This window comes from Chinchilla lanigera, unplaced genomic scaffold (assembly GCF_000276665.1).
Source record: "Chinchilla lanigera isolate Chin_1 unplaced genomic scaffold, ChiLan1.0 scaffold00091, whole genome shotgun sequence".
In the NCBI taxonomy this organism is placed as follows: Eukaryota; Metazoa; Chordata; class Mammalia; order Rodentia; family Chinchillidae; genus Chinchilla; species Chinchilla lanigera.
The window spans coordinates 7,788,575-7,815,379 of NW_004955492.1; the positions used below are offsets into that span (position 1 = coordinate 7,788,575).

Below are 26,805 nucleotides of genomic sequence, written 5' to 3' on the forward strand. Positions count from 1 at the left end.
CTCCCCTTCCCTCCTCTCCCCTTTCCTCTGGCTTCCCCTCCCCACCGCTCCCCTCCCTGCCCCTCTCCTTTTCTTATAGGGAGGAAATACAAAATCAAGCCTGGCTAATCAATCTTATCTCATTCATTAAAGCATGTGCTAAGTCAGCCACTAGAGATGAGGGAGAAGCTTTAGGTGATGATTTTTTTTATCAAAGAAAGCTTTTAAAATTAATGTCCCTTAAAACGTGGCCATTTGAGTTGACAGGCCTCTCCTAACTTCTTACATGCACCGGACTCTGCTGCCTTTGGGAGTGATTGCGTGGCTGGGTGCCCCATGCTCTTGGGCCTCCATGTGGGGCCATTACCTGTACTAAAGTAAAGGAGGCAAAGTTGTTCCCAGCCTCCTGGATTTAGCAGCTTTTATGGTAATTCAGTACATGATAGTAACACATTAAAAAAAGTGTTTCTATATAAGAGGGAGCCATCAGCGTAGACACGACAGGCACTGGGTGTATCCAGCACTTTGCAGTCAGCCAGGGAGGGAAATTGCCCATTGAGGACACCAGGGCTGCCTGTGGGGTGGGGGTAGGCATATTCAAGAGTCTTTTCAGTAGTTTCTTGATTCCAATCCTCCTCATACCCATTCCTCTTGCCTTCTCTGGGCACCTGATGCTGAAAGGGACTTTCTAGGAGGAGACCGTCATTTCCTAACCAAGCTCAGGGAGACTCAAGTTCAAGCTCAAGCAAGAACTTTGGAAATGAGATAAACGTACCAAAACCAAGATGAGGGTTGTGGCTTCCTGGGCACCCATGACAAAGCACCATAGGTGCATCTGTCCCTCCCAGGCCTGGAGGTGGGGATCCAATGTGAGGGTGAGGGCAGGGCTGGTTTCTCCTGAGCCCTCTCCGGGGCTTGTGAATAACCCTCCTGTTTCTGGGTCCTCATGTGGTGTCCCAGTCTCTCTTAGCAGGTCACCGGTCATGTTGGATTAGGGCACACCCCAACCATGCTATCTATCTTGACTAACTTCCAGAAGTCTGTCTCCAAACAGTCATGTTCTGAGGTACCAGGACTTCAGACTTCAGCATCCAGCTTGAGGGTGGGGTACATAGTTCAATTCCTAAGAAGCACCAGTATGAACTAGAAACAGCAAATGCCACCCATATTGGCAGTAAAAAGTATATTATCCAAGAGCCAATTTAAGCAAGTGTATGAAGAGTTCTTGTATGTCTTTGAAGTACAAAATTATAAGACTTAGATAATCCTGAAGTGGGTAACTTAGTATCAAAATCTTAATTCTCCCTGAAATCATTTTATAAAGTTAGTACCACATCAATAAAAATTCCATTTGGGTATTTTGAGGAGTTTAATAAATTTACTCAGTTGTGAGTAGAGACATAGTTCACTAGAAGAAGCAGAGGGGAGCTGAGTGTGGTGGTACATGGCTGTAATCTTAGCACTCTGGGAGGCTGATGCAGGAGAATTGAAAGTTGGAGGCCAGTCTGGGCTGTTTAGCAGTTTAGACCCTATCTCTAAAGAAAAAAAAAGAAGGATAGAGATTTAGCTCAGGGAAAAGGTCTTGGGTTCAATCTCTAGTATCACCCCCAAGCCTACATGCCACCCCACAGTGACGAAGCAGCAGAGGAGCGGGACTGAGTGAACCATTGTGAGGATCAGTATGTTCTGATCAGTACTGCGATACTGTGTGATCAGTATGTTCCAGAGCCATGTTATGACTCTGGGCTCAGTGCAGGACCAGTAGACGAATAAAATGTGAAGAGGCCAAGGACAAGCGCACGCCGGGGTGGGGACTCCTGTTATCACTGAGGTGGTGGCGTCACAAAGGAGAAGGAAAGATTCCTTAGTGGGTGGCTCAGTACGTGGTGGAATACGGACGTGGATTCCTATCCACCACTGCATGGAAGGCGGTCTGCATGGTTGAAAGCCAGATTGTAACGGTGAAAGTGTGAAGCCTGTAGAAGCTGAGCCCTGGTGACTTAGGACTGAAGGGCTCCCTGCAACTTCACAGCACAAGCTGTCATGCAGATGTTGACTCTGACGACATCAACACTGGGCGCTTGTCCGTGAGGCACACTGTGCGTGGAGTCAGTGAGCCAAAGGGACAGGAGAAGATAGTTGTCACCTCTTTGAAGGACAGGCATCAAGGACACAGAGGGCACTCTTGTAAATCAACAAGAAGGGCCAGTGTCCTCGGAAAATCCTGAAAACTGAAGCATATGAAAAGGTGCTAAAAATAATGGCAATCAGAGAAAAGAGGCCAGAGAGCCAGATGATGCCAGGTGTCGTCAGAAATGGGACACAGCAGTGGCTTTTCCCTGGGAAGGTCTCTCCCTGGGGGTATTTGGCAGTGTTGGGGGACATTTCTGGTTGCTTCAAGTGGGGAGGGATGGCCGCTGGCATCTAGCCACTGGCAGTGGGGCTGACCCCTTTGGAAAATGCTAATTTAATCCCTTTTCTACAGGAGGCTTCACATCTGACTTGGTGAAGGTTTCACAGAAAAAATAAAGACTGATGCCCCCTGAGTAGTGAAAGTGCTGGGATTGCTGCTACTGCCCTGTTCTTGCCAAGGCTTGGAGCAGCCTTGCAGCCTTGATGCAGAAGAAGCAGCCTTGCATCAGGTTGTCCCCAAGAGCAGCCACCATTCCCAGATGGCCCCTGAGTGCTTCAGATGGGGCCAGGGCTAAAGGAAACGTGCCCTAAATGTGAGCTGTATCCTGGATTTCAAAGACTTCACACACACACACACAGAAAATATTTCATGAATAATTCTGTCTCACTGATTACATGTTTTACAATGAAGTGGTTTATCCACTAAGATCAATTTCACTTCTTTCTATATTTTTAAATGTGTTTATTGGAAAATTGAAACATTATGTGCAGCTTGCATCATTTTCTGCAGGGCAGCATTGCACAGAGCTCTGTCACTTCTCTGAGGCCCCGTCTTCCTTCCCTTAGACTCATGCACAGCTCAGTGGGGGCAGGTGTTGCAGGATGCAATGGAGGAGGATGAAACCCAGGCGGGGGGATGGGCCTGATGGGGTGGAGTCAGCATCAGGAGGAGAGAAGGGCCTCTCATAGGCCCTGAGAAGTGAGCCTGCCCTTCCCAGAGGACACGGGACCCATGCCTCCTGGCCCATGCCTTGTCTCCCTGCAGGAGCCACCAAAAACCTTGAGTTCATGGTTCTTTCCAGCCCACTGCTTCAGTGAGTCAGCAGATTAATGTGACAGGAAGGCCACCACCACAAAGGGCAGGTCTACTTTCTGGCCCACCCCAGCCTTTGGGAATGGAGCCAGGAAAATGAGTACTGACCTCAGGGACTCACATGCCATGGCCTTGGGTGAACAGGTGATTTGTGAGCAGCTTTTTCTGCAGACAGCCACGGGTTCAGATCTCCACTGGACCTTCCACAACTCTTGCCCATGGGAAACTTGGAGGCCATCATTGTCTCCCTTTTACTGTAAAGGAACAGAAGAGCTCAGGCTGAGTGTACAAAAGCACCCGTGGCAGGCCATGGGTGGCATGCAGGGCCATGGAGTATGGAAGTGAGGCAGGGGGGTATATCAGGGCCCAGAGGGGAGGTAAACAGGTTGGCTGTCAAACCCAGGGCTTCCCCAGTGACCATGTGCTCAGAGGAGTGGCTGTGACCCCTATAGTCACTGGCTGACCCTTCTGTTTTGGGGGAGAGCAATCTCTTCTGTTTTGGGTCTCTTCCCTGGAGAGACCAATTCCCTTTGCCACACCTGCTGCTTGGCTGGCTGATACCTGTGCCAAGCTCAGGTCTAGGATGACCATGTGGCCTTGCAGAGCGAGAAAGAAGTGGGGCTCTCTGAAACAGCCACACCCTCTGTAATGGGGTTTTTAAAGGGCAGTGCTGATTGCTTGGTGGTGGGGATGTGGTGGGGATCCTCAGTCTTGGAGGTGAGCTAGACCTGGGCTCAGCCTGTGCCTGGCCACACCTGACTCCCGTTCTCCTGGAGCCCAGCATGGTCCCTGGTCCTCAGCTCTCACACCACTTCCTGTCTCCCCTAGGGCCTCTGAACGAATATGGACAGGAAGGAGCTGCATAGTGTGATGGCTTCTAGAACCTTCTCCAGAGGGCACAGGGCCCCCATAGGGCTGCTGAGAAGGCAGGTAAGATGGCTGTTGACATAGCCCTGGTGTGGGGTAAACCAACAGCCACTGCTTGATTAGCAGGTGCACAACGACTCAGGGAGGCAGCTGGAGGAGACAGGGGAGGGGGGACTCTCCATGCTGGTGCCAAAGGACTCCCATGCAGCCAGCCATATTCCTGTCCCTGGTCCTCTCTGTCCCCAAGGCTGTGCCATCTCCTCATGAAGGCATGATGCCCTTCTGTGACTCTGATCCCATTTTCAGGCCCTTGCTGTGCCCTGCCAACTGCTTTGTCCCTGCTGTGTCCCTGAGGGGAGCCGGTTGCCTCTTGTTTCTCTGACCCCGCAGGACCTGACTTAGGAGGGTATGTCGGATGCCTGGCCCAGAGTCACGCACGAATCCTTCCAATCTCCCAGCCTCCAGTCTGTCTCTCCAGCTCTTCCTCCAGGGCTGGCTGTGCCAAAGTGGGGTGTGGACAGAGACAGTGGCTGAGAAGCCCTGGTGGCCTGGTGGTGGTGGGGTGCTCCTGGGTCTCCACTCCTGCTCAGCCTGGCCCCTGACTTTCTCTCTTTTTTTAATTTTTATTTTTTATTAGTCCATGTTTGCAGTCCATAACAATTACATTTCTCATGGAGATTGGTACATGTACATAACTCATCTTAATTCTTTTTTCATCTCTTTCCCCTCCCCACTCTCCAGCTTTCTTCCTTCTGTCAACTGTGGGCAGAAGGCAAAGCTCAGGCCCCAAGGGAGGCAGGCAGCGCAGTGATTTCCCCAGCACCACTCACCACTCACCGGCATCTGCCATTTTCCAGGCAGCCAGAGCTGATCCCAGCAGTCTGCGACCTGTGGGTTCTACAGGTCTGAGTTTCTGGACAGTCTCCCCTCTTCCCTCACTGTCAGTGTCCCAGGTCCTGTGGGACTTAGCCTCAGCCACTCTGCAAAGCCGTTTAGGGAAACATGCTGTTCCACGCATACCCACTTCCTGGAGCAGACCCCTTACCAAAGGCCCTTCCCACCTTGATTACATCCCGTCAGGGCACAAGTACCAGCTAATTGCTCCAATTGCCCATGCTAAGTGCTTTTTATTAGTAAGTTGCCAGGCACCACTGCTTAGTGTTTCTGTTCCCTGTCCCTCATCTGGATAAAAGAGTAGCTCCGTAATGTCGTGGGATAAGGATGGAGGAGTGAGGCTGCAAACAGGCATGTGCTGTCCAGGGCAGGCTCACCCTAAGGCAGCCTGAGTCCGCACTGAGGCCTTTCTTTTCCCTGAAGCTATGCGACCTTCAAACCCATGGCCCAGCGTTGCTTAGGGCTTCACTGCATCAAAATCTGTCTTACACAGGAAGTGCAAGTCAGAAGCCAAGACCAATGCCCAGGGCTCCACAGATACATTGTGCCAGGTGTCCCCTGCCCGAAGCTTCCCTGGTCTCTGTTCAGTAAACTGCTCTCTGCCCTGAAACTGGTTCTGACTGGTGACTCATGTGGCTATTTTTGAATTTTCTCAATTTAACTTTAATAAAAATTGACACAGACAACGGTCTCTGCTCTCCAGGGCCTTAACAACAAATCACATTTCAAAGCAAAGCTGCCTGAACACTGAGCAGTGTCCAGCTGGGGGTGGGCATCTGTCATGTGGCCTGGCTGCTGAAATGTCCTCGGCTCACATCCACGGCAGGGCAATAGGAGGGACAGGGCTCAAAGGGGCCCTGCTTTGCCACCTGGAACTCACAGGAGTGTGGGCTCCCCTGGGTAAGGGGACACTCAGAGATAGTGGCCAGCGCTGGACATACAGCCAGGAAGCGAGGCGTTACCCCCTGAGCAACACTGCTTGGAAAACAGAGATGTTGCCCAAGTGTGGCGAATTGGCGCAGGTAGTTTGTGTAGTTGAGATCAATGGTCAGAGAGAAAAATAACTTTTCTTGATTGTTTTCCAGTGAATTCAGGAGGTCAATGACCCAGGTCTGTAGCATTCGTTCTAGCTACTGTCTGGGTGAGAAAAATGCCTATTGTCTACTTAGCGATTTTCTTGGCACCCATGGCCTGATGCAGATGAGGCCTTTGAGTGTGAGGCCTGCTGTCCTGGGGTCTTGGTGGAGGCCACAGCCGGCAGAGAAGCTTGCTGTGTCAGTGCCTGGACCAAGACCAAGCTACCTTCCCTAGAGCCTGGGTCACCCCACCAAGACTGCGACTTTGAAAGAGTGGGTGCAGGCCCAGCTGGGCTCTTAGGACAGGTGAGGCCCAGGATAGAATAGACAGAGAGGCTCACATCTCCCAAGGAAGGGCCCCCTACCCAGAAGACCTGAGTCCCCCAGGCAGATGGAGAAAGGAAGGCTGTGAGAACTTATGTCCGGTCCTGCCTATAGACAACCAATGACAGCTGAATCCACAGCTCCCTCCATGCACCCTCTCCTGGGACAGAGACCATGTTTCCTCTGTGCAGATGAACAAGAACCTTTCCCAGCAAGAGGTGCCAACCGCAGCCACAAACTACCCCCACAGTCAGTAACACTGGCTTTTCCACCAGCCCCTAGCTCTGGCTCTGTAGTTTTGAATTGCTTCTCTTTGTCATTCTTTTGTTATTCCTACCACCCTAAAGTAAACTGGAAAAAACGCCCCTTTCTTCCTGTTCAGATATCCTATCAGTCATCTACTGTCTCCAAACCCCAGAATCCCACGGCTGGGCACAATAGGTGTCTGTCAAACTCGTGTCTGTGGTCAGGACTGAGGGTTGCAGTAGGACCGTCTCATCTCAGACTTGTGCACAGGTCTGCAGCCAGTTGGCACTGGGCATCAGGGTGAACATCTGGTGTCTCCTTCATCCCCTGCAGGTGGGCACACCACATTCCCAAAGTGGTGACCAGGACCTAGAGAGAGAACAAGCCAAAGGTGTGTACCCCTTCCATCCTGGTCCCATGGCTGACACAAAGCATGTCCCTGGCTGACCTCAGAAATGACAGGGAGGCCTCCACGGAGATGTGGGGCTGGGATGGACGAGTGAGGACTGCTTGCTTGTACATCATCCTTCCCAGGCCCATGCACCACAGGCCTCCAATGTGCTGCCTCGAAAGCCCCTGCCTGGTCCCATCGCACTGTGGCCGAGGCCCTCTGAGGGGAGCTGTCTCACTGTTGGGGACATTTGTGTCATTCTGCTGTGGACTCAGCTTCTCTCAGAGGCTTACTTGCTGGCAGTCCAGCCCTGACTGTTGGCTCAGCCTCCTTTCCTGAAGCCCCTGAGAGTGACTGTATTTCTAGAAGGCTCTGCTGCCCAGGAGCAGCGAGGGGCTGGGCTGAGGGGCTGCCCTTGTGCTCTGGAAGTGGAGGTGGGAACAGCGCAGATTCAGCTTCCCACCCCGCCATTCTTCTAGCCAGGCCCTGGGCCTTGAGCTTCTCATTCCTCCCAGACAGTGTCTGCACTTCAGTATGTCTAAGTGCCCCCTTCCTTCCGTGCCCCAGCATCACACCGCTTCACAGCGTGTCCCCAGCGTGCTCTCCTTTTACACTCACCCTCCAGGGAAATCTCAGTTTCTAAATGGCTTATCTGAATTGGTGCCTTCAGAATTCTCTTTAGATTGGGATCCCATTTTCCATCCGGACAGTTTGACATTGGCATCTGTGAATGACTCAGCTCTGAAACTGGACCCACGCTCTGTCCCACTTTCCTCGGCAGCACCATTCTTTCCCTGTCCATCCGCGGCTATGGACCTGCCATCCTTGCCTGGCCTCCTCCCCTCACCCGGGCCTGGCTGGCCCTCTACCCTAGGCTATGGTGGAGACATGAGCTAGCATCCCCTCCCTGGACTTTCCCCACCCTTTCTCAAGGATGATGTTAGCCATCCTGGATTTGAAGAGTGAAGAAATAAGACGCAGATGGGTATCTGTCCCAGCCACATGCTCATGGGCACAGCCAGGGACGAGGTCCAGACACAAGACACAAGGAAAGAGGCAGACAGAGAAATACACTCTCTGCATACCTTTCTCTTCCTCTTGGAGAGTGAAGAGCAGGGTCAGCTGCACATGCTTGGTGAAGACTCGTCAGCCTCGGCCTTGGCACGCCCAGGATGCAGAGGAAGGAGGGCCACCTCTTCCACCCCAGCCCAGGTCTCTCCAGGAACATGATCTCATTTGGTGAGAGGCTCATTCTCAAAATCCACACTTCATTTTCCATTATTCAGTAGATACTTGATGTCTCTGCTCCCTTCTGAGTGATTTCACACACAGCGGTTATATAGATTGCTCCAATTTCTGTGTGTGCCTCAATAAATCTCCACACATTTCTTTCAGCACTATGGCAATGAAAACACACTGGGCCGTGTGTGCCTGCGGTTCAATTTCTTTTAGGGACATTTTTAGTCGGGAAAGCTAAAGCCCTGCGACTAAGGGGCTGGAGGGAGTTGAGCTTCAAGAGCCCTAGGCCTCCCTTTCCAAGCTGAGTCTGGAATGGTGGACATCACAGTGCAATTGTACCCTGGGAACTGACAAGTGTGGGGGACAACGTGGGAAAGTCATTCATGATACGAATTTTGGGGGAGTCAGAGAGTGAACTGTGTTAGGCCTAAGAATAGTTCCTGAAGGTGTTCATGACTGAATCCCAAGAGTGGAACAATGTTAGCTGAAGAAAGGGATTTTGTATATATAATTAAGAGACTACAGACCTCAAAGTAGGCAAGTGATCCTGGGTTTTCTGGGTGAGACCATTAGTGGGTAAAATTAACCCTAAGTTAAGTCAGCTATGGTCCCACCTAACAAAATTTAAAATCAAGAAGCAAAAGATCAAACTGATTTCAGATAATGGTGTTCCAGGACAAGTTCAAGCATATTGAGAAGAATATAAAAGTATTTAGCAACCAAGGTAAAAATGCATAATGTCTGGTAATCAATTAGAAAATGCCCAATCATGCAAAGAAGCAGGACAATAAAACCCATAATGCAGAGAAAAATCAATCAGATTTTTAAAAAGCAATGGGGTGTTTTAAATGCAGCTGACCCAGAATGGACACCAAATTGATTTAGCAGACAAGGACAAAAAACAGCTTTTACAAACATTTCCTGTGCTCAGGAAGCTGAAGACAGAACATGTGATGGAGAGGCACGGATAGGGTGGAGAGAGAAACCCCAACAACCCTGGGAAATGAAAACCTCAGTGGACTAGCTGAAAAACACATAGGATGTGATTCAAGGCGGAGCAAGTACTACAGGAAAAAAAATCAGTAAACTTGAAGATAACAGAAGAAAATATTGAATGAAACAGACAAAAAAGACTGAAAGATAAACGAAGAGAATATATAAACTCTGGAATAAGGTCAAGTGGTCTCCCACACATGTGACTGACCTGCTCAGAGCAGAAAGAAGAGGTGAGAGAACAAAAGTATTTGCAAGGACAAGGCCTGAAAACTTTCCAAATTTAACAAAATCCATAAGCTCACAAATCCAAGAAATTTAATGGACACCAAGCCCCAGAGATACCAAGGTGTATTTCAGTCACTTTGCTTGCTGTTACTGATGAAGCTACAATGATAAAAAATAAATTCATTTTTAAAATGGTGGGCTGGGGTCATAGTTCAGTGGCACAGTGCCTGCCTGGCAAGAGCAAGGCCCTGAGTTCAATTCCTGGTAACAGCAGCAAAAAAGTTATCTTGGATATACTGTACACAAAGGAACAAAAACAAAGGTGACAACATATTTCTCACAGGAAATATTATAAATTAGAATAAAGTGCATTTTCTGATTTTAAAACTTACTACAAAGCTACAATAATCAGAACAGTGCAATACTGGCATTGAGACAGAAATATAGACCAATAGAATGGACAAGAGAGCCCAGAAATACAGCCTCACATGTATAGTTAGTTGATTTGGACAAAGTGCCGAGACCCTTTAGTCGGGGAGAGGACAGCCTTTTCAGTAAATAGTGCCAGAAAACAGGATACCCATATGTAAAAGAAGGAAGTTGAACCCTTACTTAATACAATATGCAAAAATTAACTGAAAATGGATTAAAGACTTAAACTTCATGGTTAAAACTATAAAACCTAAAAAACACATAGGGGGGAAATCTTCATACACTAATTTTGGTAATGATATTTTGGTTTTGATACCAAAACTATAGGCAACAAAAGAAAAAAAATAGACAAGGCTTCACCAAATTATAAACATGTATGCATCAAAGAACATAATCAAGAGAATAAAAGGACAGCCTATGGAATCAGAGAATGTAGTTTTAATTCATAAATACTGAAAGAGATTACTCTCCAGAATATAATGAGAACTATAACTTAACAGCAAAATACAAGCAACATAATTAAAACATAGACCAAGGACTTTCATAGGTATTCCTTCAAAGAAAATCTACAAATGGATTATAAGCACATGAAAATATGCTTAGCATCATTAGGGAAATACAAATCTAAGCCACAGTAATATACCACTTCATATTCATTAGGATTACTATGATCTGGAGGAAAAAAAGGAAAATAAGACTAGTATCAGTGGAAGCATGAAGAAATCAGAGCCTAGTGTATTACTGTGGGAGTGTGAGATGGTGCAGCCATTTCGGAAGAGTCTGACCGTTCCCCAAGCAATTAAACACTGAGAACGGACTTATGACCATTGAGCAGCAAACTTAAAAAATGGTTGAAGTGGTACATTTTGTGATGTTACATTTATTTTACAGTTTTGTTAAATTTATTTTACAGTTTATCACAGTAAAATAAATTTTTAAAAGGTCGTCCTACTTGGATGATATTCGGGATGTTTTTGAACTCTTTTCTTTATATTTTCAGGACAAACTCTTTGTAATACATAGAATAAATAAATATGTAACAAAAACACAAAAGTCATTTAGAACGCAGCAGGGTGTTTTATAGCACTACCAAGGCTGGGTTGGGGCCCTGGAGCTGAACCCAGACTCTGCAGAGTGTGGGGATGTGTCATGCCATCCTAGGAGACATCCATCTGTGGGATCTCAGCCAAGAAAGTTCTTTGTGCACACACAACGGCCAGCTCCAAGCTCCAAACACGATCGGCTTGTGAAGAATGGGCTGACTCTACATTTCTAACAAGTGAGACAGCAGATAATGGTGCACATGATGGAGGATCTGTGGGAATCTCAGCCTCACATTTTCTGATGTTTCCAGGGACTTTTGCCAACTGAGTGCAGTGTGGGTTGGGTGTCAGAGCTGTAACAGAGTACGGCAGGCCTTTCTCTCGGACTCTTGTTTGGAAAGAGCTTTGCCCTGTTTTCTGTGCAGCATTTCTCCCACAGTTCTCACTGAAGGCCACTCTATGGGCTGATTTTCCTGCCTAGACAGCATCAGGCCATCTCCAAGCTGAACACCACATCCTCTGAGCAGAGAGGCCCTTTCCTGTGTTACAGAGGGATGCTGAGTGAGTGGCCCTATCCAGGCCTACAGGGAACAAGCCTGACCTGACCGTGCCATGGGTCAGAAGGGCCAGAGGTCACATACTAGGCCCAGAGTCCTCTCATTCATGACTGTATCCCAGACAGTAACTGGGCATCTCCCACAAGACACATGGAGCTGGCTTGTTCTTGTCCTCTGCATTGAGTTTTCCTCAGTCTTCCAGGCAGTTCTGTGATGGTGAAAGCCAGGGCTTGGGGAAGAGCTGTAACCAGTGAGCCTGAGTGCCTTGGTTCCAAAGGGGAGGCCAGTGCGCCTAGCTCTGGACTGCAACCTGAAGGGTGGAAACCATGCTAAAAGGTGAGCAGGCTGAGCCCAGCTCTTGTGCTAGAGTCACAAGGAAACTTTAAGCTGCAGGTCATCCAGCAATATCATTGCTTGGAGAGCCTTTGACGTCTGTAGAGCACAGAGGCTGAGCTATCTGGAAAGATCACGTCAAGCTGAGTGCCAGGACAGGTGCAGTTCTCCCCTCTGCACCAGGCAGGGAGCCTGGGGGCCTGGCGGAGACTGCAGCTTGGACGAAACAGAATGGAAATGGAACTGAAGCCTAGAGAATATTGGCCAGGAGGCATGTGGGAGAGGAACACCACTGGCCAAGGTCCAGCAGAGGCAGGAGGTTGTGCCAGTGAGGGGGCAGCAGGGGGCAACCAGGGTATATGGTGGTGCTGCAGCCCTCCAAAGGGACCCCACCGATGCTGTCCTCACTTCAGGTGGCCAGGACCTTCCCAACGGAGAGAGCTGCTTGGAGTGCTGAAAAGGGGTGGTGAAAGCATCCAGGTGGTGGCAGCTTTCTTTAGGATCTAGAAGGTAGCTTCTAAGGACAAGAGAGGAAGCTAAACCTTCCTGGATGAGCAGTTCCTGTGACTTCATAGGAGGGCAGTGTGTGCTGGTCAGCTTTCTGCTGCTTAGACAAAGGACCTGACATCCACAGAGGGAAAGAATTTTATTTAACTCATGGTTTCAGTGTATGGTGGGCTGGCTCTAAGGCACAAACATTATGAGGGAAGGGCAAGGTGAAGGAAAGCTGCCGAACTCATGGCAGGCAGTAAGCAGAGAGAAGGGGCAGAGCTGATGGGAAGAAGCCAGGGATCAGATACAGTTCCCAAGGTCATGCCTCCGTGACACACTTCCTCCTATGAGGTCTACCTCCTGGGAACCATTCTACTATGAACACATCCATGGGCAAATCCATTGACAAGTTAGTGCCCTCACAATTCAATCACTTCCACAAGAGTCTTTTAGCCCAGTGTAGTGGACTGACAACTGGTGGGCAACTTATAACCCCCAACTGAACTGAGTAAGAGTGGTGCTGGGTGTGGGAGGCCCACCTGGGGATTGTTGCCAGCAGCATAAGACGCAGAACTGGAGAAGGAGAAGTGAGGCTGTTGGGAGCTGAAAGGCTGTTGGAGCTGGTAGAAGCTGTAAGGAGCTGTTGGTTCTGTTGGAGGAGCTTGTCATGCTGGCTGTCCTGATGAACTTGGCTGTTTTCATCCTCTGAGGAGCTCAGGACCTTGTTGATACTGAGAATGGCTTCAGTTCACTTTGGGGGAGCTCTGGTCCTCACTTTGAGCATTGCTTCCTGGCTCCGGAGGGGAAGATGGTGCACTGCTCAGTCTCCTGAAGAAAAGCTTGATGAGCGGGCTTCCCCGATGGGACCTCAGCCATCTTGATCATTGGAAGAGCTTGGGACTTCGCTGTTGCTGAGGATGGCTGCAGTACCTTACAGGAGAGCTCTGGTTCTTACTTGCGCATCATTTCCTGGCTCCAGTGTGGATCCCTCAGCCTGCTAGCACAGATCCTTCATCCTGCTGGCACAGACTTCCTAGATTCCACCACTGACCTTTGGGCCTTCCCAGCGCAGATCCATGAAATAGGACTGCATGAGATGTGGTCATAGGCTCTGGGCCTCTAGTTGGATTGGTGGGGGGCATTGATATGGGCTCTAGGTCTTCAGCTGGACTCATGCAGGACATTATCGTGGGATCCAGGCCTTCAGCTGGATTCTTGGTCTATAGTGTGTGGACAGATTTCCTGCACTCTCTTGTATATCATTCTTTGGGTGACTATTATAAATAATCATATAAAATATGTATCCTGTATTATATTGTTCTCCCTTGCAAAAATATCCCTCAAACCAAAACACCCAGTAAGCTGACAATCAAGATTTACTGTTATGTGGGGCGAGAGAGCTGTGATAGAGGAAGGGGAGTTCAGAGACTTTTCAAAGCCAGGCCTGTGTGGCCCTGAGAGGGTCCGCTGGATGGCCACTCACTTTACAGACCCTAAGCTGTCAGGGGATGGGGTGGCTTCTCAGCTCCCTCCTCCAGGTGCCTCTATCATCCAATTAGACCAGAAATGATTCTCCCTTAACCTGGCCTGCAAGCTCCAGGTTGAGGAGGAGCCACAGGACTGTGCAGGGATAGCTGAGGTCCCACAGCTCTCTGGGACAGATTACAGATTAGAATCCAGGACTCCTAATTCCAATGCAGCTTCCATCATGTGATCTTGCATTTGCTCCCTGTGACTCTACCCTGAATGTAGCTTGTCCCCTTCCTTGGAGAGAAGGTGACTTTTCCTCTCAGCAGAATCCTACTGATATTGAACTGGGGAACTTGGTACTCAGGAACATCCTGAGCTACATTCTTCCACTGCAGTGCTGTTAGGGTACCAGGGTAAGTCTTTCATCCTCCTTCGTCTTCCCTTCCTCCTTTCAGAGAGGGTCAGTGGGGCTGGGAAACGTCCCAGGCAGCATCGGGAGCGGGCACAGCCTGCTGCTGAGTCACAGCTGCAGGGACAGGCAGCCTTCAGCCTGGCCCTGGCAGGCGGTCCTGGCACCCTGTAGAATGGGGCTTTGTCTCCACAGAGAACCCTGGGCACTAAGCTGGGTTGGCACCAGTGGCCTTGTTACCCTGCTCACCAGGTCACATGCTATCTTCCCAAAGTCCTGGATCTCAGTGTGCCCAGAGGCTCAGCCCAGCTCGGCAGGGAGGAGCAGGGGCTGCCTGGAGTCTGAGATGAAGGTGGCTGGTTTTGAGGTCCCTGCCAGGCTCCAGAGATTTGCCCCAGGAACTTTCGGGACTGATTTCCACTGTCTCTTGGGAGCTGCTCTTTGCATATGACCACAGGGCTGTTGGGAATATAGGGTCTGGGACGCACCCTGTGGGAGAGATGTTGGGGGCAGGGAGCTGTCTCTATGGCCTGACAACAGGGATATAGGAGTGACTGCTCTTTGTGATGGCTCACAGTTGACCCTGTTCTTTGTCGTTTGCTTAGGGAATGGCCTCCTTCCCAGTGCATTTCCCTGAGGACTCACAGGGCCACACACACACAAATGTCACTTTATCCTCCACCGTGCAGGTTGAAGGTGGGTTGTTAAGACCGACAGTGTCAGAGCTGCTCCTGTACTAAGCCGGACCTGCTCTGGGGAGGCCTCTGCAGTGTGGTGCAGGTCCTGCTCCGCCAGGAGTGCCAGGCCTCCCACCAGGGCTCCCACCACTTCAAAACGGAAGTGGAGGGGGGGATTTTTTAAAGTAGTGTCAACAGCCACTAATGCTATTATTGAAATGATTTCAGGTTATGTAAGGCATCATAGCTTCTCAAGGCTGAGAGGCGCCTGCCCTTCCACGAGGAATATCTCACATTGTTCTTTGTGAGCCCCTCTGTCTCACTTTGGGCTTTTCTTCCCTCCCTTCTTCTTTGCTTTCTATCTGTCTTTCTTTCCTTCTTTCTCTTCTTCTTCTTGTTCTTTTCCTTCTTCTTCTCCTTCTTCTTTTGTACTGGAGATTGAATTCAGGGCTTTCACACTGACATATCTCCAGCTTTTTTCTGTTGAGACAACTTCTCACTAATTTGCTAAGATGCCTGTACTAGGCTCAAACTTGGAATCCTCCTGCCCCAGCATCCCAGAGTGCTGGAACTACAGGTGTGTGCCACCCTGCCAAACCCTCATTTTGGGGTTTAAACGATCTGCTTTGTGGGGATGAAAACAACAACCAGCTCAGATTATCAGAGTATTAAATGAGCTACTTATAAAGCACAACTGGTATTTTGAGTGAATAGGATGAAGTCAGAAGGCATCTGTGCTTGTTTCCACTGTCATGTACTGAAAAGTTCTACTTCTTCCCTACCTTGGGTGAAGAGCTTGGCAGGCCTCACGCCTTCCCTAGCCTTCCCTACCTCACATGGGTCTTCTAGATGCTGTCAGTCAAGGAAAATACTCTCAATTTAGCTATTAAAATGTCCCCTCTTGGTATGATGGACATTGTGAAATGAAAGGAAAATGCTCAAGGTTAAAAGGCAACTGGGATGTGGGAAAAGAGAAGGGAAAGGAGAAATTTTGTATGTATGTATATACAGGATATTTAACATAGTTGAACTACTATCTTCTATTTCTTTACTGAAAGAAACAGTTAATGAGTCCTTGATTGATCAGCATTGCATGTCTCTCTTTGTTTTCCTGAGAAACCACTTTGAAGATATCAATATGTAATACAGCAAGCATTGTTAATTTCCTACCACTTTGCTTGTAACTCTGTATTGTTTGTATTGTTCTTTTGCTATTTTGTAAATGGTTGTCTGTTTGTTAATGTTTTCCTTCTTTTATTTTTAAAATATAAATAAATAAATAAATAAATAAATAAATAAATAAAATGTCCCCTGCAAGTCCAGATAGGCAACTGAAGCTGAGTCCCCTGGACAGAGCAGCTCTGTCCGTGATCACAGTGTTGTCATATTTTGACCGTCCCTCCTGCAGTCAGGCACAGAATCGCACACGTATTTCACTCAACCAAGCTGGTGTCTATAATAAAAGATGGAAAATAACCGGCATGTCAACCTCCTCAGTACCATGCTCAGCTGTACTTTGTTGAATTGCTGCTGGCTGTGGCCCTAAACGTGAGCTCCCATCCCATAAAAGACAAATGAAAACAACAATTATTCTTAAAATTAAGAAAAACCCACAACATGACATCATGGTTTTCCTCTTGACTGATTTAACTAAAACCAGTTGCATAGGCAGAATTTTATTGGTGCAGTATTATCTACTTCTTTATTTTTTATTTGTCTCTCTTATTTCACAGATCCTGCACTTTGTATTACTAGCTTATTGATATGCTATCTATATTCCATGACACTCAGCTATTTTAAGCATACTAATAAATGCTTTTTAGTAAACAATGGACTTGCAACAGCCTCTCTGTATCCCAGTCTTAGGACTTTTTATCAGGCCAAGAAATCCCCTGATCATCCACTCAAGCCTCCATGCCAGCGACTGATAGTCTGTTTTTTTTTTTTTTTTTTTTTTTTGATAGTCTGTTTTATTGACTCTATAGATTTGCCTTTACTGGAAGGCTTATGTAAGTTGGATAGGCATGTATCAGTAGTTTGCTTCCTTTTTTACTGAGAAATAATTTCATTTAAAGATTTTGTTTAATCCATGCATTATTGAAGCTGAATGATTTTTAGTTTTTGGCTTTATAAATAATGGTGCTATGAATATTGATATGTAAGTCTCTGTGAAATATACATATAATTGTCATTTTTTGTAGGGCAGAGAAATTGAAGTGGGACTGTTAATTTATGTGCTTACTGTAGAACTTTCAAAGGGCCCATCAAGCTGTGTTTCAATGTGGCTGCATCATTTTGCATTCCTCCAGCAAGGACAAGGCTTCCTGTTTCTGCACATTCTCAGGAATATGTGTTGTCAGTCCTCTCTCTTCCTTCCTCTGCAGCAACCACTGAAGAGCAGCAGCCGTCTCTCTGCACTGCCCTGTGGGCGTGGGCCTCTACAAGGGCCACAAGGTGGCAAAGAACGTGAGCAAACCGAGGCACGGTTGCCGCCGCGGACCCTCACCAAGCACACCAAGTTCCTGCGGGACATGACCCAGGAGGTGGGCGGCTTCCCCCGCTATGAGCGGCGCGCCATGGAGCTGCTCGAGGTTTCCAAGGACAAGCGGGCCCTCAAGTTCATCAAGAAACGGGTGGGGATGCACATTCGTGCCAAGAAGAAGTGCGAGGAGCTGAGCAATGTGCTGGCCGCCATGAGGAAGGCAGCTGCCAAGAAGGACTGCGCCCCTCTCTGCGGAATAAACTTTTTCAGAAAAAAAAAAAAAAAAATCCTCTCTCTATGCCTGGGTATCTCATGATGGTTCCAATATGTTTTTGTATGTGTGTTTCTCTGATGACTAATGATGTAAAGCATCTTTCCATGTGTTTGTTGGTTATTTATATATCTTCTTTGGAAAAGTATCTGTTTAAATCTTTGCCCATCTAAAATATTGAGTTTGTTTTCTTATTGTGTCTAAATTCTTATGTATCTTGTACACAAATCATTTAACAGACATACAACTTGTGGATATTTTCTCTAATCTGTGGCTTTTCCTTTTCCTTTTATAAATGGCTCTTTTTGAAAAACACAAGTAAATATTTTAATTTCAGTGAAGTATATAATCTACCAATTCTTTCTTTTATGAATCATGGTTTTGATGGTATATATAAGAAATCTAACCCTAATCCAAGGTCATAGGACTCACTCTGATGTTTTGTTTTAGAATATTGATAGTTTTAGCTCTTACGTTTTGGTATAATATATGATTATTGTGTGTAGGGTGAGGTAACTAAGTCCTTTTTTTTGTTTATGGTTATTGGACATCCAGTTGTTAAAGTCTGTCTTCTCCTTCATTAAGTTAACTCAACACCTTTGTAAACAATCAACTGACCATAAAAAGTAACTTTATTTCTGGCTTATTCAGTTTATCTGTATTTTTTTTCGTATACCAAAACAAACTCTCCTGATTGTAGTAAGTTTTGAAACCAAGAAGTGTTCTTGGTTCTTTACATACCTACTTTTTATTATGCAGTTTCTTTGTCATATCTTTAGGATTTTCTGCATACAGACTCATGCCGCTTGTGAATAAAGACAGACTTACTGTTTCCTTCCCAATCTGTTTGCATTTCATTGCTTTTTTTGCCTAGTATAGTGAGCACTGATATCTTTACCTTATTCCCCATCTCTTCCCTATCTTTTACTGTTAAATTTGATGCCAGCTGTAGATTTAACAGAAGCCCTTAAGAAAGTCAAGAAAATGTCCTTGTGTTCATAGTTTTTGAATTTTAATCATGAATGGTGTTGGCTTTTGGGCATTTTTCCTGCAATTAATTGAGATGGTCAGGAGGTTTTTACCCATTATCCATATGTTGTAATCATTAATTTTTGGATGTCAAATCAACCTTGCATTTATGGGATGAATTCTATTTGGCCATGTTGTGTAATTTTTTTTCTAATCTTTTGAGGCAAGGCCTTGCTATGTAGTTCAGGCTGACCTTGAACTCACTATGTGTGTAAGCTGGTCTCAAATTCACAGCAGTCCTCTTGCTTTAGCCCCCCAGTGCTGGGATTTTAGGTGGGTGCTACCATACTTGGCTCCATGGTATGTAATTTTTTAAATGATGCTAGATTTGGTTTGGTAATATTTTGTTAAGAATTATTGCAGTATGGAGACATTGGTCTGTGGTTTTATTATGTCTTTGGCTTTGCTAGGGCAATACTAGACTTATAGGATATGTTACAGTCTGCCTAATTCATCTATACTTTAAAGGAGTTGTGTAAACTTGGTAAATATAGCAGAGAATCCATCAATTCAGTTATCTGGACCTGGGCATTTCTTCATGGGAAGATTTTAAAACTATTATTTCAATATCTTTACTATTAGAAATCCAATCAAGATTTTCAGTTTCCTCACCTTAGTTTTGCTAATATTTTTCTTTCTAGACATTTTTCCATTTCATCTGAGTTGTCTAATGTGTTGGCATAATGTTGTTCATAATATTCACTTATTCTTCTAATTTTTGTGGGGTCACCAGTGATGCCCTCTTACATTCTTGATTTTGCTCATTTGTATCCTATTTTTTTAGTTGATTTAGTTAAAAATTTATCAATTTTGTTGATCTTTTCCAAGAGTCAACTTTTTATTTCTTTGTTTTTTTCTACTGTTCTTTTGTTTTCTAGTTAACTGATTTCTGCTCTGATCTTCATTTCTTTTCTTTATGCCTTCTTGGGTTTAATCCTCCCCATCTCATCTCATCTCTGTCTCTGTCTCTTTCTCCTCTTAAGCTAGAAGCTTAAAATATTGATTGAGAGCTTTCTATTTTTCCAAGTCCTATTTTAGCCCTGTCTTGCTAATTTTGATGTGCTGTAATTTTGTTCTGTTCAGTTCAAAATATTTCTAATTTCCACTGTGATTTTTTCCATTTAATCCAAGGCCTTTTTAGAAATGTTAGAACTCTGTTTAGAAAATCTGTTTTAGAGTTCTAAAGAATTGAAGAGTCTTCAAGTTTCTTCCTTTTTTTCCTATTTCTTATTTAATTTATTGGTGGCTGCACGACATATTTTGAATGATTTAAATTCTTTCAAATATCTCATGGCCTAGCATATGGTTTAACCTGGTTCTATGGTTCCATGTACTTTTGAAAAAAATGTGTATTCATTATTTGGGGGCAGAGTTTTCCATAAATGTTAGTAAAGTTGGTTGATAGGCTTGCTCAAATCTGTTTTTATTGATTTTCTGTCTAGTTGTTCTCTTAATAATTAAAAGCAGAGTGTTAAACTCTCTAACTATAATTATTGTTTTGTGATTTTTTTTTCAATTGTACAGTTTTGTTTCATAAGTTTTGAGGATCTGCTATTGGACACGAGCATCCTCTGTTATGAGGAAGGTAGAGTTTTGACTTGAATTTCCTCCCAGCCATTCTCTCCTTTTCCTCTTGGCCCCCTATTTTCTCCCTCCTTTGTTGCCAGTACACCTGTAAAAAAGTGGGACTCACACTTTTTGAACCAAATCCCATTTTCCCAGCTCAGCAGTATTTTCCTGTTCCATGTTTGGGAGTTATAATGAGGCTTCTTCCCTCATGGTGAAGAGGAATAAAATCAAGTCTGAGCTGGGCATGGTGGCGCACGCCTGTAATCCCAGAGCTCGGGAGGCTGAGGCAGGGGGATCATTGCGAATTCGAGACCAACCTGGACTACAAAGCGAGCTCAAGGCCAGCCTGAACTGCATAGCGAGACTCTGTCTCCAAAACAAAACAAAACAAAACAAAATAAAATCAAGTTTGACCAGATGCTGGTCTCCCTGAGAAGAAATAGCATAACACTTGGCTTTTCTGAACCAAAGGCTTTGGGCAAGGAGAATATCTAGACTGAGAATCCATCCCAGCAAAGGATGCAAAGCTTTCCGTGTTGCTCCTCTCCTGTGAGGGTGCTGAGATTGCTTGACTCCTCCTCAATAATGAAACACACATGTGATGCAGAGGCACTCCGTTATGACCTCACACCCTCCCCTCTCATCTCACCCTCGCATTTGCAAGAACACTGTATTATCAAGGATGTCTGAGCACTATGGCGAATGCCACGTGGAAGGCAGGATTCTGGGCACCAGAACATTGCATAATTATGAAGGGGAGCAGAGGGGCAAGTGGAGGGAGGAAATGCTGACCATGTCTGGTCCACTCTCTTCAGACAGTGCTTTCATAAAGATGAGTCAGAAAATGAGGCTGAGTCTGTTTCCTTCTTCAGATGGGGATGGAGCGGGAGGAGGGCTGGAGGAAGCAGGGAGGTGCTTGTGGAGGAGCCGGGCACATCGCTCTCCACCAGAGAAGCTCTGAGGTTCGTGGAAAGTCAAGACACAGATGGGCATCCCTGCCAGGTCACTCAAATATTCATTGTCAAGTTGATGAACTGGAAATAAAGAGACCGAGATAAGGGCTTTTCCCTCCACGTCCCTCCAGCATCAGGCACGGCCCCAGTTTGCTAATGACATGGAAGCTCTGCCCATTTGATCATTTTGCCTGCAAACTTGGGCTTCTGCCTCCACATGAAGCCAAATTCAAAAAAAATTAGCACATTCTCAGCGCTTTAAATTCTCTAAAATTCTCAGCACTTTAAATTCTCTTTGCAATTTAGCTCACTTCAAGCACAGCGAGTGAGGAGAGATGATAGAATGTGCTCTGTCCCCATGGGGGAGGGGGGCCCTCACCAAGGTGCCTCTGCAGGGCAGTGTGAGTTGCTTTTCTCTTTGGTGAAGGGTTCCCCTGCCCTGGGGAGAGAGGTCACTCTGTCACAGCAGGGCTGCTGTGAAGAAGCAGGATCCAGGCATGTGGTCTACATAAGCGAGCTCCTGGGCATGTGTGTGGAGCTTGTTGTGCCCCCTCTCCTTTCCTCTTCTCCCTTCTCCAAGTCCACCCTGTTTCTCATTCTGCCCAGGCTTACAGATCACAGCACGGTGACCCTGGGAACACAGTTATGTGGGAGGTTCTCTCTCCTCCCTACCTTCTTTCCTGGGCAGAGCATGAGGAGAATCAAGGCAACAAAGACTCACGGGATTGAGCAGAGGGACTGCAGGCGCAGCAGCTCAGCCCCGAGTTGGCTCCCATTGTTCCAGGGGCTTCTGCTGGGCTATTTCTGGGCTTCCGGGGGACTTTCAGTAACACCAGTACTGGGGATGCCTCAGAGACTCCAATTCAGTTGGTCTGGGACCATGGCTGGGAAGGATTTTAACATCACCCAGCTGAGACTAATGGGCAGCCAGAATTGGACGGCAGGCTTAGAGGAAGATGAAAAGAGTTTCCTGCAGTGGCAAGCTCCATCTAGCTCCCACCTGCAGGCACTGGGTTGGCAGGAACAATTCGATCCTAATGGTGGACCGCTTCCTGCACACTTCAGGATGTCTAGGGCCTTTGGCCAATGTCACCCAGCTGCAACTTTCCCTCCCACCGGGGGCAAGGGCAGCCACACAGTTTCCTTGTGCCGATTAGTGACAAGACCAGCAGGAAGCCAGACAAGGAGGTGGGCCCCGGTCCCTCATTTTCATGAGAGAACAGCTTGAGGACATGTGTCTTTCTTTGGAAAGCTGGGGGCTTTCCTGAAGGTATGGGGCAAAGGAGTTATATTTAGTGCATGTGTCCTATGTGCCAGAGTTGGAAGACAGTACTGGAGAGAAAAGAACAACCTGCTTCTATTCTCAGAGAAGTTACAATGTGGCCAGGGATCCGAGAGACACACATGCAAAAACCAGTAATGAGCGAACATAGTAGATCACCATGTGTATGACATGGGTCAATCTTTTGATGTAAGATCAATGCCTCCACCTCTGTCTGCAGATAGTGAAACTGAGGCACAGAAGAGGATATCAATCTGAACTGGAGTGCAAGGAGCAGAGCAGATTCCACAGCTCAGCACACTGCCAGAATTGGAGCAGTCAATAAAGTATTGTCCGAGCCCCAGAGTGGGGCTTCTGAGGCTGGAGATGAGGCTTGTGGTGGCAGTGTGGCCGCAGAAGACAGAGAGGAGGACCGGCAGCCTGGCTCACTATGGTCCCATCAAAGGGACAGCTAGAAGGGACAGAAAGACAAGGGTGAGTGGAAAAGAGGGAAAGAAAAATTATGAAGACGTGAAAGAAAGCACCCTATAGGTCTCATCTGACTTTGGGCAAGAGAGCATCGACCACAGTCAGACTTCTTGTGGGGAGGAATCACAGGGTCTCTGGAAATGAGATTCCACTGCAACAGGGCTGGGCAGGACCCATACTGTACATTCTAACCAGCTGCCTGGTCAAGGCCCAAGGCCCGCACACAGGACAGGGTCACCATGAAAGCCCGAATGCTGTCTGCATGCTGCAGAAACCCATCTACACATCCCTAGCCTGCCATCCCCGGGACAGCTCCTGCAATGGGCCAAAGACTTCTGTCTCTCGGGGTTTTGAGGTGCGTACACACACACACACACACACACACACACACACACACACACACATATGCACCCACCATAGAAGTAACAGGATGACATTTGTGAGGGTGAGTGGGCAGATCTTGAGTTAGAAGGTGGGCAGAGCTGGTCAATAGAAGGAAGAGAAGGAAAAGGAGGTGGTATGTTCACATCTCTTTTCAAGATGATCCATCTCCCTGTGCCTCCGTTTGCATCTCTGTACAGTGGGGATTCTACTGGCATTTAGCAATGGATTTAATCACTGAGCCAAGTGAGCAGCACCTCAGAAATATCAGCTACCATACTGTCACCCCTGCACTGAGTGCAGCCCTCACTGATGCTGAGTTCAGCAACGCTCTTCGAGAAGCACCTGCAGTAGCCGTACCTCATTTATGTTGAGGTGGATGAAGTCCTTGCTCTTCATACTGAGGGCCTGGAACACCCCTGCCAGGAGAGACAGAAAGGTGTCACCATGGAGACCGTACCTTCAGTGACTGGAAAGCCATCTGTGGGGGTGTTGCTCCCTCTGGTGGCAGCCAGGGATTGTCGGGCACAGCCTGAGGACTGGAGCAACAGAAAGGTCTTCAATTCCCATTGCGGGACAGTGGTCTTGGAGTGGTAGCTCATGCTGTATCCTATGCCAGTGGCTGGCAAATTCCAGGATCTAAAGCTTCCCTGTCTTAACCTTTTGCAGTCCCAGATTCCCTGAAATCCATGGCTGCCAGCCTCCCCATTGGAGATATTTGCAGATGCAAGAACAGAATCTCTGGGGTCTGTTACTAAATAATTCTGGGGGAAAGTATGTGTTGGAGGGAAAAATTGTTCAGACTTTGGGTGTAGTGTTGGAGCCTCCTGGGAATTTTTATACATCCTGATGGGTGTGGGTGTGGATGTGGAGTGTTTTATAAATTCTTACCCCTGAGAGTGTAACCTAATTGGTCTACTGTGTAACCTGGTCATCTTATTAATTTTTAAAATTTGTGATGTGTGGGATGGGATCCAGGTCCTGGCACATGCCAGGGGGGCGCTCCCCACTGAGCTACATCACTGCAGATTTCAAGCTCCCTTAGGGGTTGTCACATGTAGCAAAGTTTGTGAAGCGCTGATGTGAGGAACGTGGAAGCCTGTTATTCTCTGTTTTTAAGGGGATGGTTGAAAATTTCTATGGTTGAAAGCTGAGATCACACTGGGGCAAAGCTGTAGCGTTGGTGAGTTTCCCAGCCGATGCCAGAAGCCTGAGAGCCTCTTCCCTGGTTCTCCTCCACCAAAGACCAGCCAGAGTGGGCCAGGAAACATTAGTCAGGAGGGGCTGAAGAAGGGGGAGATCAGCTGAAAAGAGAGTGGTTACCAGATCTCTGATTCCTAGGGTCTGCTCTGATCACCCCACGAGTCTAATAAGTATCATCTTTGGGGTCAGTCTTTTGGGAATCACCTCTTCCTGACTACTGGTCACCACCTGAAGAGGCTCTGCCCCCTAGAGGACACCCAGGGCCTGCTCCCCTCTTCTGCCACTACCACGTTTGTTGACTGCTCACTAAGTATGGCTGCCCCACCTCAGCTTTCCTACCAATGGAAACACGTTCAAGCAAGTAATGACCACGTCTGTCACCTGGGTGGAAGAGTGTCACATCACAAACCTGAGACCCAGCCATGCGGTCATTTGTTGAGTAGATTTTAGCAAATGGGAGGCAGGCCTGGACACAATGGGAGAAGTCATGTGTAAAGTGGAACGTGGGGTTTTTGAAAACTCAAGACTTGCAAGATGGTGACAGCAGAGCATTTGACCCAGCATGAGGTGCCTGGGACCTGGGTCCCTCTGTACTTGGCAGGTGAAAGTCTAGATATATCTGGCCTCCTTCACAGGTGGTGAGTGTCATAATGGGTGCAGCAGCAAGACAGACGCCCCATGTAGCCCTTCCCCCTTCCCGCTAAGCAGTCTTGTTGGCTTACAGAGGAAGGGAGCGAGAGCTCTGAGACTCTTCACATCCTATGTGCTGTGATGGGTTTAACCCAGAGGGGACCTTCCCTCGATGTAAGGCCTGCCCCCATCCTTTGCAGAGACTGAGTATGTGAAGAACCCGAGTCAGGAGACGCACATTGTGAGAAGACACCTCTGCCCTCAGCCAGCCCCACAGGCACACTCATCTGCACAGATCACAGAGGCCCTCTAGGTCTGTCTTTGCTGTATTTTGCCAGATTTTTTTCCCCAACACTGTGGATTGAACCCAGGGCCCATACCCTAAGCTACGTCCCCAATCTTTTTTTATTTTGAGACAGAATTTCGCTAAGTTTCCCATGCTGGGTTGGAACTTGTGATCTTCCTGTCTCAGCCTCCCTGAGTGCTGGAATTACAGGTATGTGCCACTGTGCCCACTTCCAATTTTATCTTATATATGCTCAGGAAGCACGACCGAACGTGCCCTGAGGCCCCTCCACCCTTCACAGCCCCCAACACTCACGGGTCGCATTCTCTAGCCGCACCAGGCAGTTGAGGAAGTCATCGAAGTCCATCTGGAGCTCCTCATCTGCGTACCTGAGCACAACCAGCTGCAGAAGGTGGTTGCTCAGCTGGAAGCCTGCAGAGGGACAGCGGCCTGGGAGTTGCCATGTTGGCCCATGGGGCCACAGTGCCAGGGCTCCCAGGTGGCCCAGAGTAAACTGTCAAAAAGGCCAACATCTGCTCCCCAAAGCCGAGATCTCCGATCTAGGGGGCTTGTCCCTGGTCAGATGTGGGTGGGGGTGTGCGTCTGTGCTGGGGACTCTGAGCACTAGGGGAGCCATCTGAATGTAATGTGTCTAAGGAGCTCTCAGTGCTAGTTTTGCCATCAGCATCGCCCCTGGGGCCTGGCTGGCTTTCCAGGAAGTCTCGATGAGCAGACCGCAAACCCTGGACGGTGTCTGAGTCCCACGCTGGCTCTGCAGCAGCTCCCTCTGCCAGCATCTGCCAGGTTCTGCCCCAGAACCCTCTCAGGCAGGACACTGAGGTGTGTAAATACCGCTCAGGGGCATTTCAGTCTAGGATGTGTCTCAGAGGGGCGCTGCAGCCCACACAAAGACACTGTGCGGGCTCCTTTCTACCTGGCACCATGGAGGGTGGCACAGGCTGCGGCCAGGAGCCGCTGGAGCTCTGCTGCCCTGGCTGTGGGCTGTGTGCAGCTTCCCTGCTCTGCCTTCAGTTTCTCACCTGTCAGATACAGGTTTAGACACAGCAGCGTTCTTTCCAGATCCAATGTTCAGTGCTGGATTTCTTGTCACATGCTTTGTTTTGTTTTTGAGGTTCTGAGGACAGAACCCATGCTAGGCAGGCACTTACCACCAGGGTGCGTGCCACCCCCTAATGGCTACAGTGCTCTTAGGAGCTGTGCTTCTTCTCTGTCCCAGCCCAGCCCATGTGCTCCGCCCGCGTGTTCACAGGATTTCTAAAGCCCACACTGGGCATTCTTGAGTCTGCTGCCAGATTCCAGTCAGAGGAGGAGGCTGGTTAGCCCCAGAGCAGAGTTGCTGGAGCCCACACAATGG

The 26,805-nt window shown here is 47.6% G+C and overlaps 2 protein-coding genes across 2 annotated transcripts in view; one reads left to right on the forward strand and one right to left on the reverse strand.

Moving 5' to 3' along the window:
- Positions 1–3,771: 3,771 nt before the first annotated feature.
- Positions 3,772–17,674, forward strand: LOC102025588 (60S ribosomal protein L36-like). Its single transcript, XM_013504673.1, has 2 exons — positions 3,772–4,135; positions 17,261–17,674. The coding sequence occupies exons 1-2, from the start codon at positions 4,049–4,051 to the stop codon at positions 17,672–17,674; spliced, it is 501 nt and encodes a 166-aa protein (XP_013360127.1). The 5' UTR covers positions 3,772–4,048.
- A 2,939-nt stretch (positions 17,675–20,613) lies between these two features.
- Capn9 (calpain 9) overlaps positions 20,614–26,805 on the reverse strand; it is a 35,903-nt gene continuing 29,711 nt past the window's right edge. Inside the window, exons 18-20 of the mRNA XM_005404988.2 lie at positions 25,746–25,862; positions 23,672–23,730; positions 20,614–21,261 (exon numbers count right to left, since the gene is read on the reverse strand). Of these exons, the coding sequence (XP_005405045.1) occupies positions 21,235–21,261; positions 23,672–23,730; positions 25,746–25,862 (203 nt within the window). The 3' untranslated portion in view covers positions 20,614–21,234. The remainder of the gene's footprint in view (positions 21,262–23,671; positions 23,731–25,745; positions 25,863–26,805) is intronic.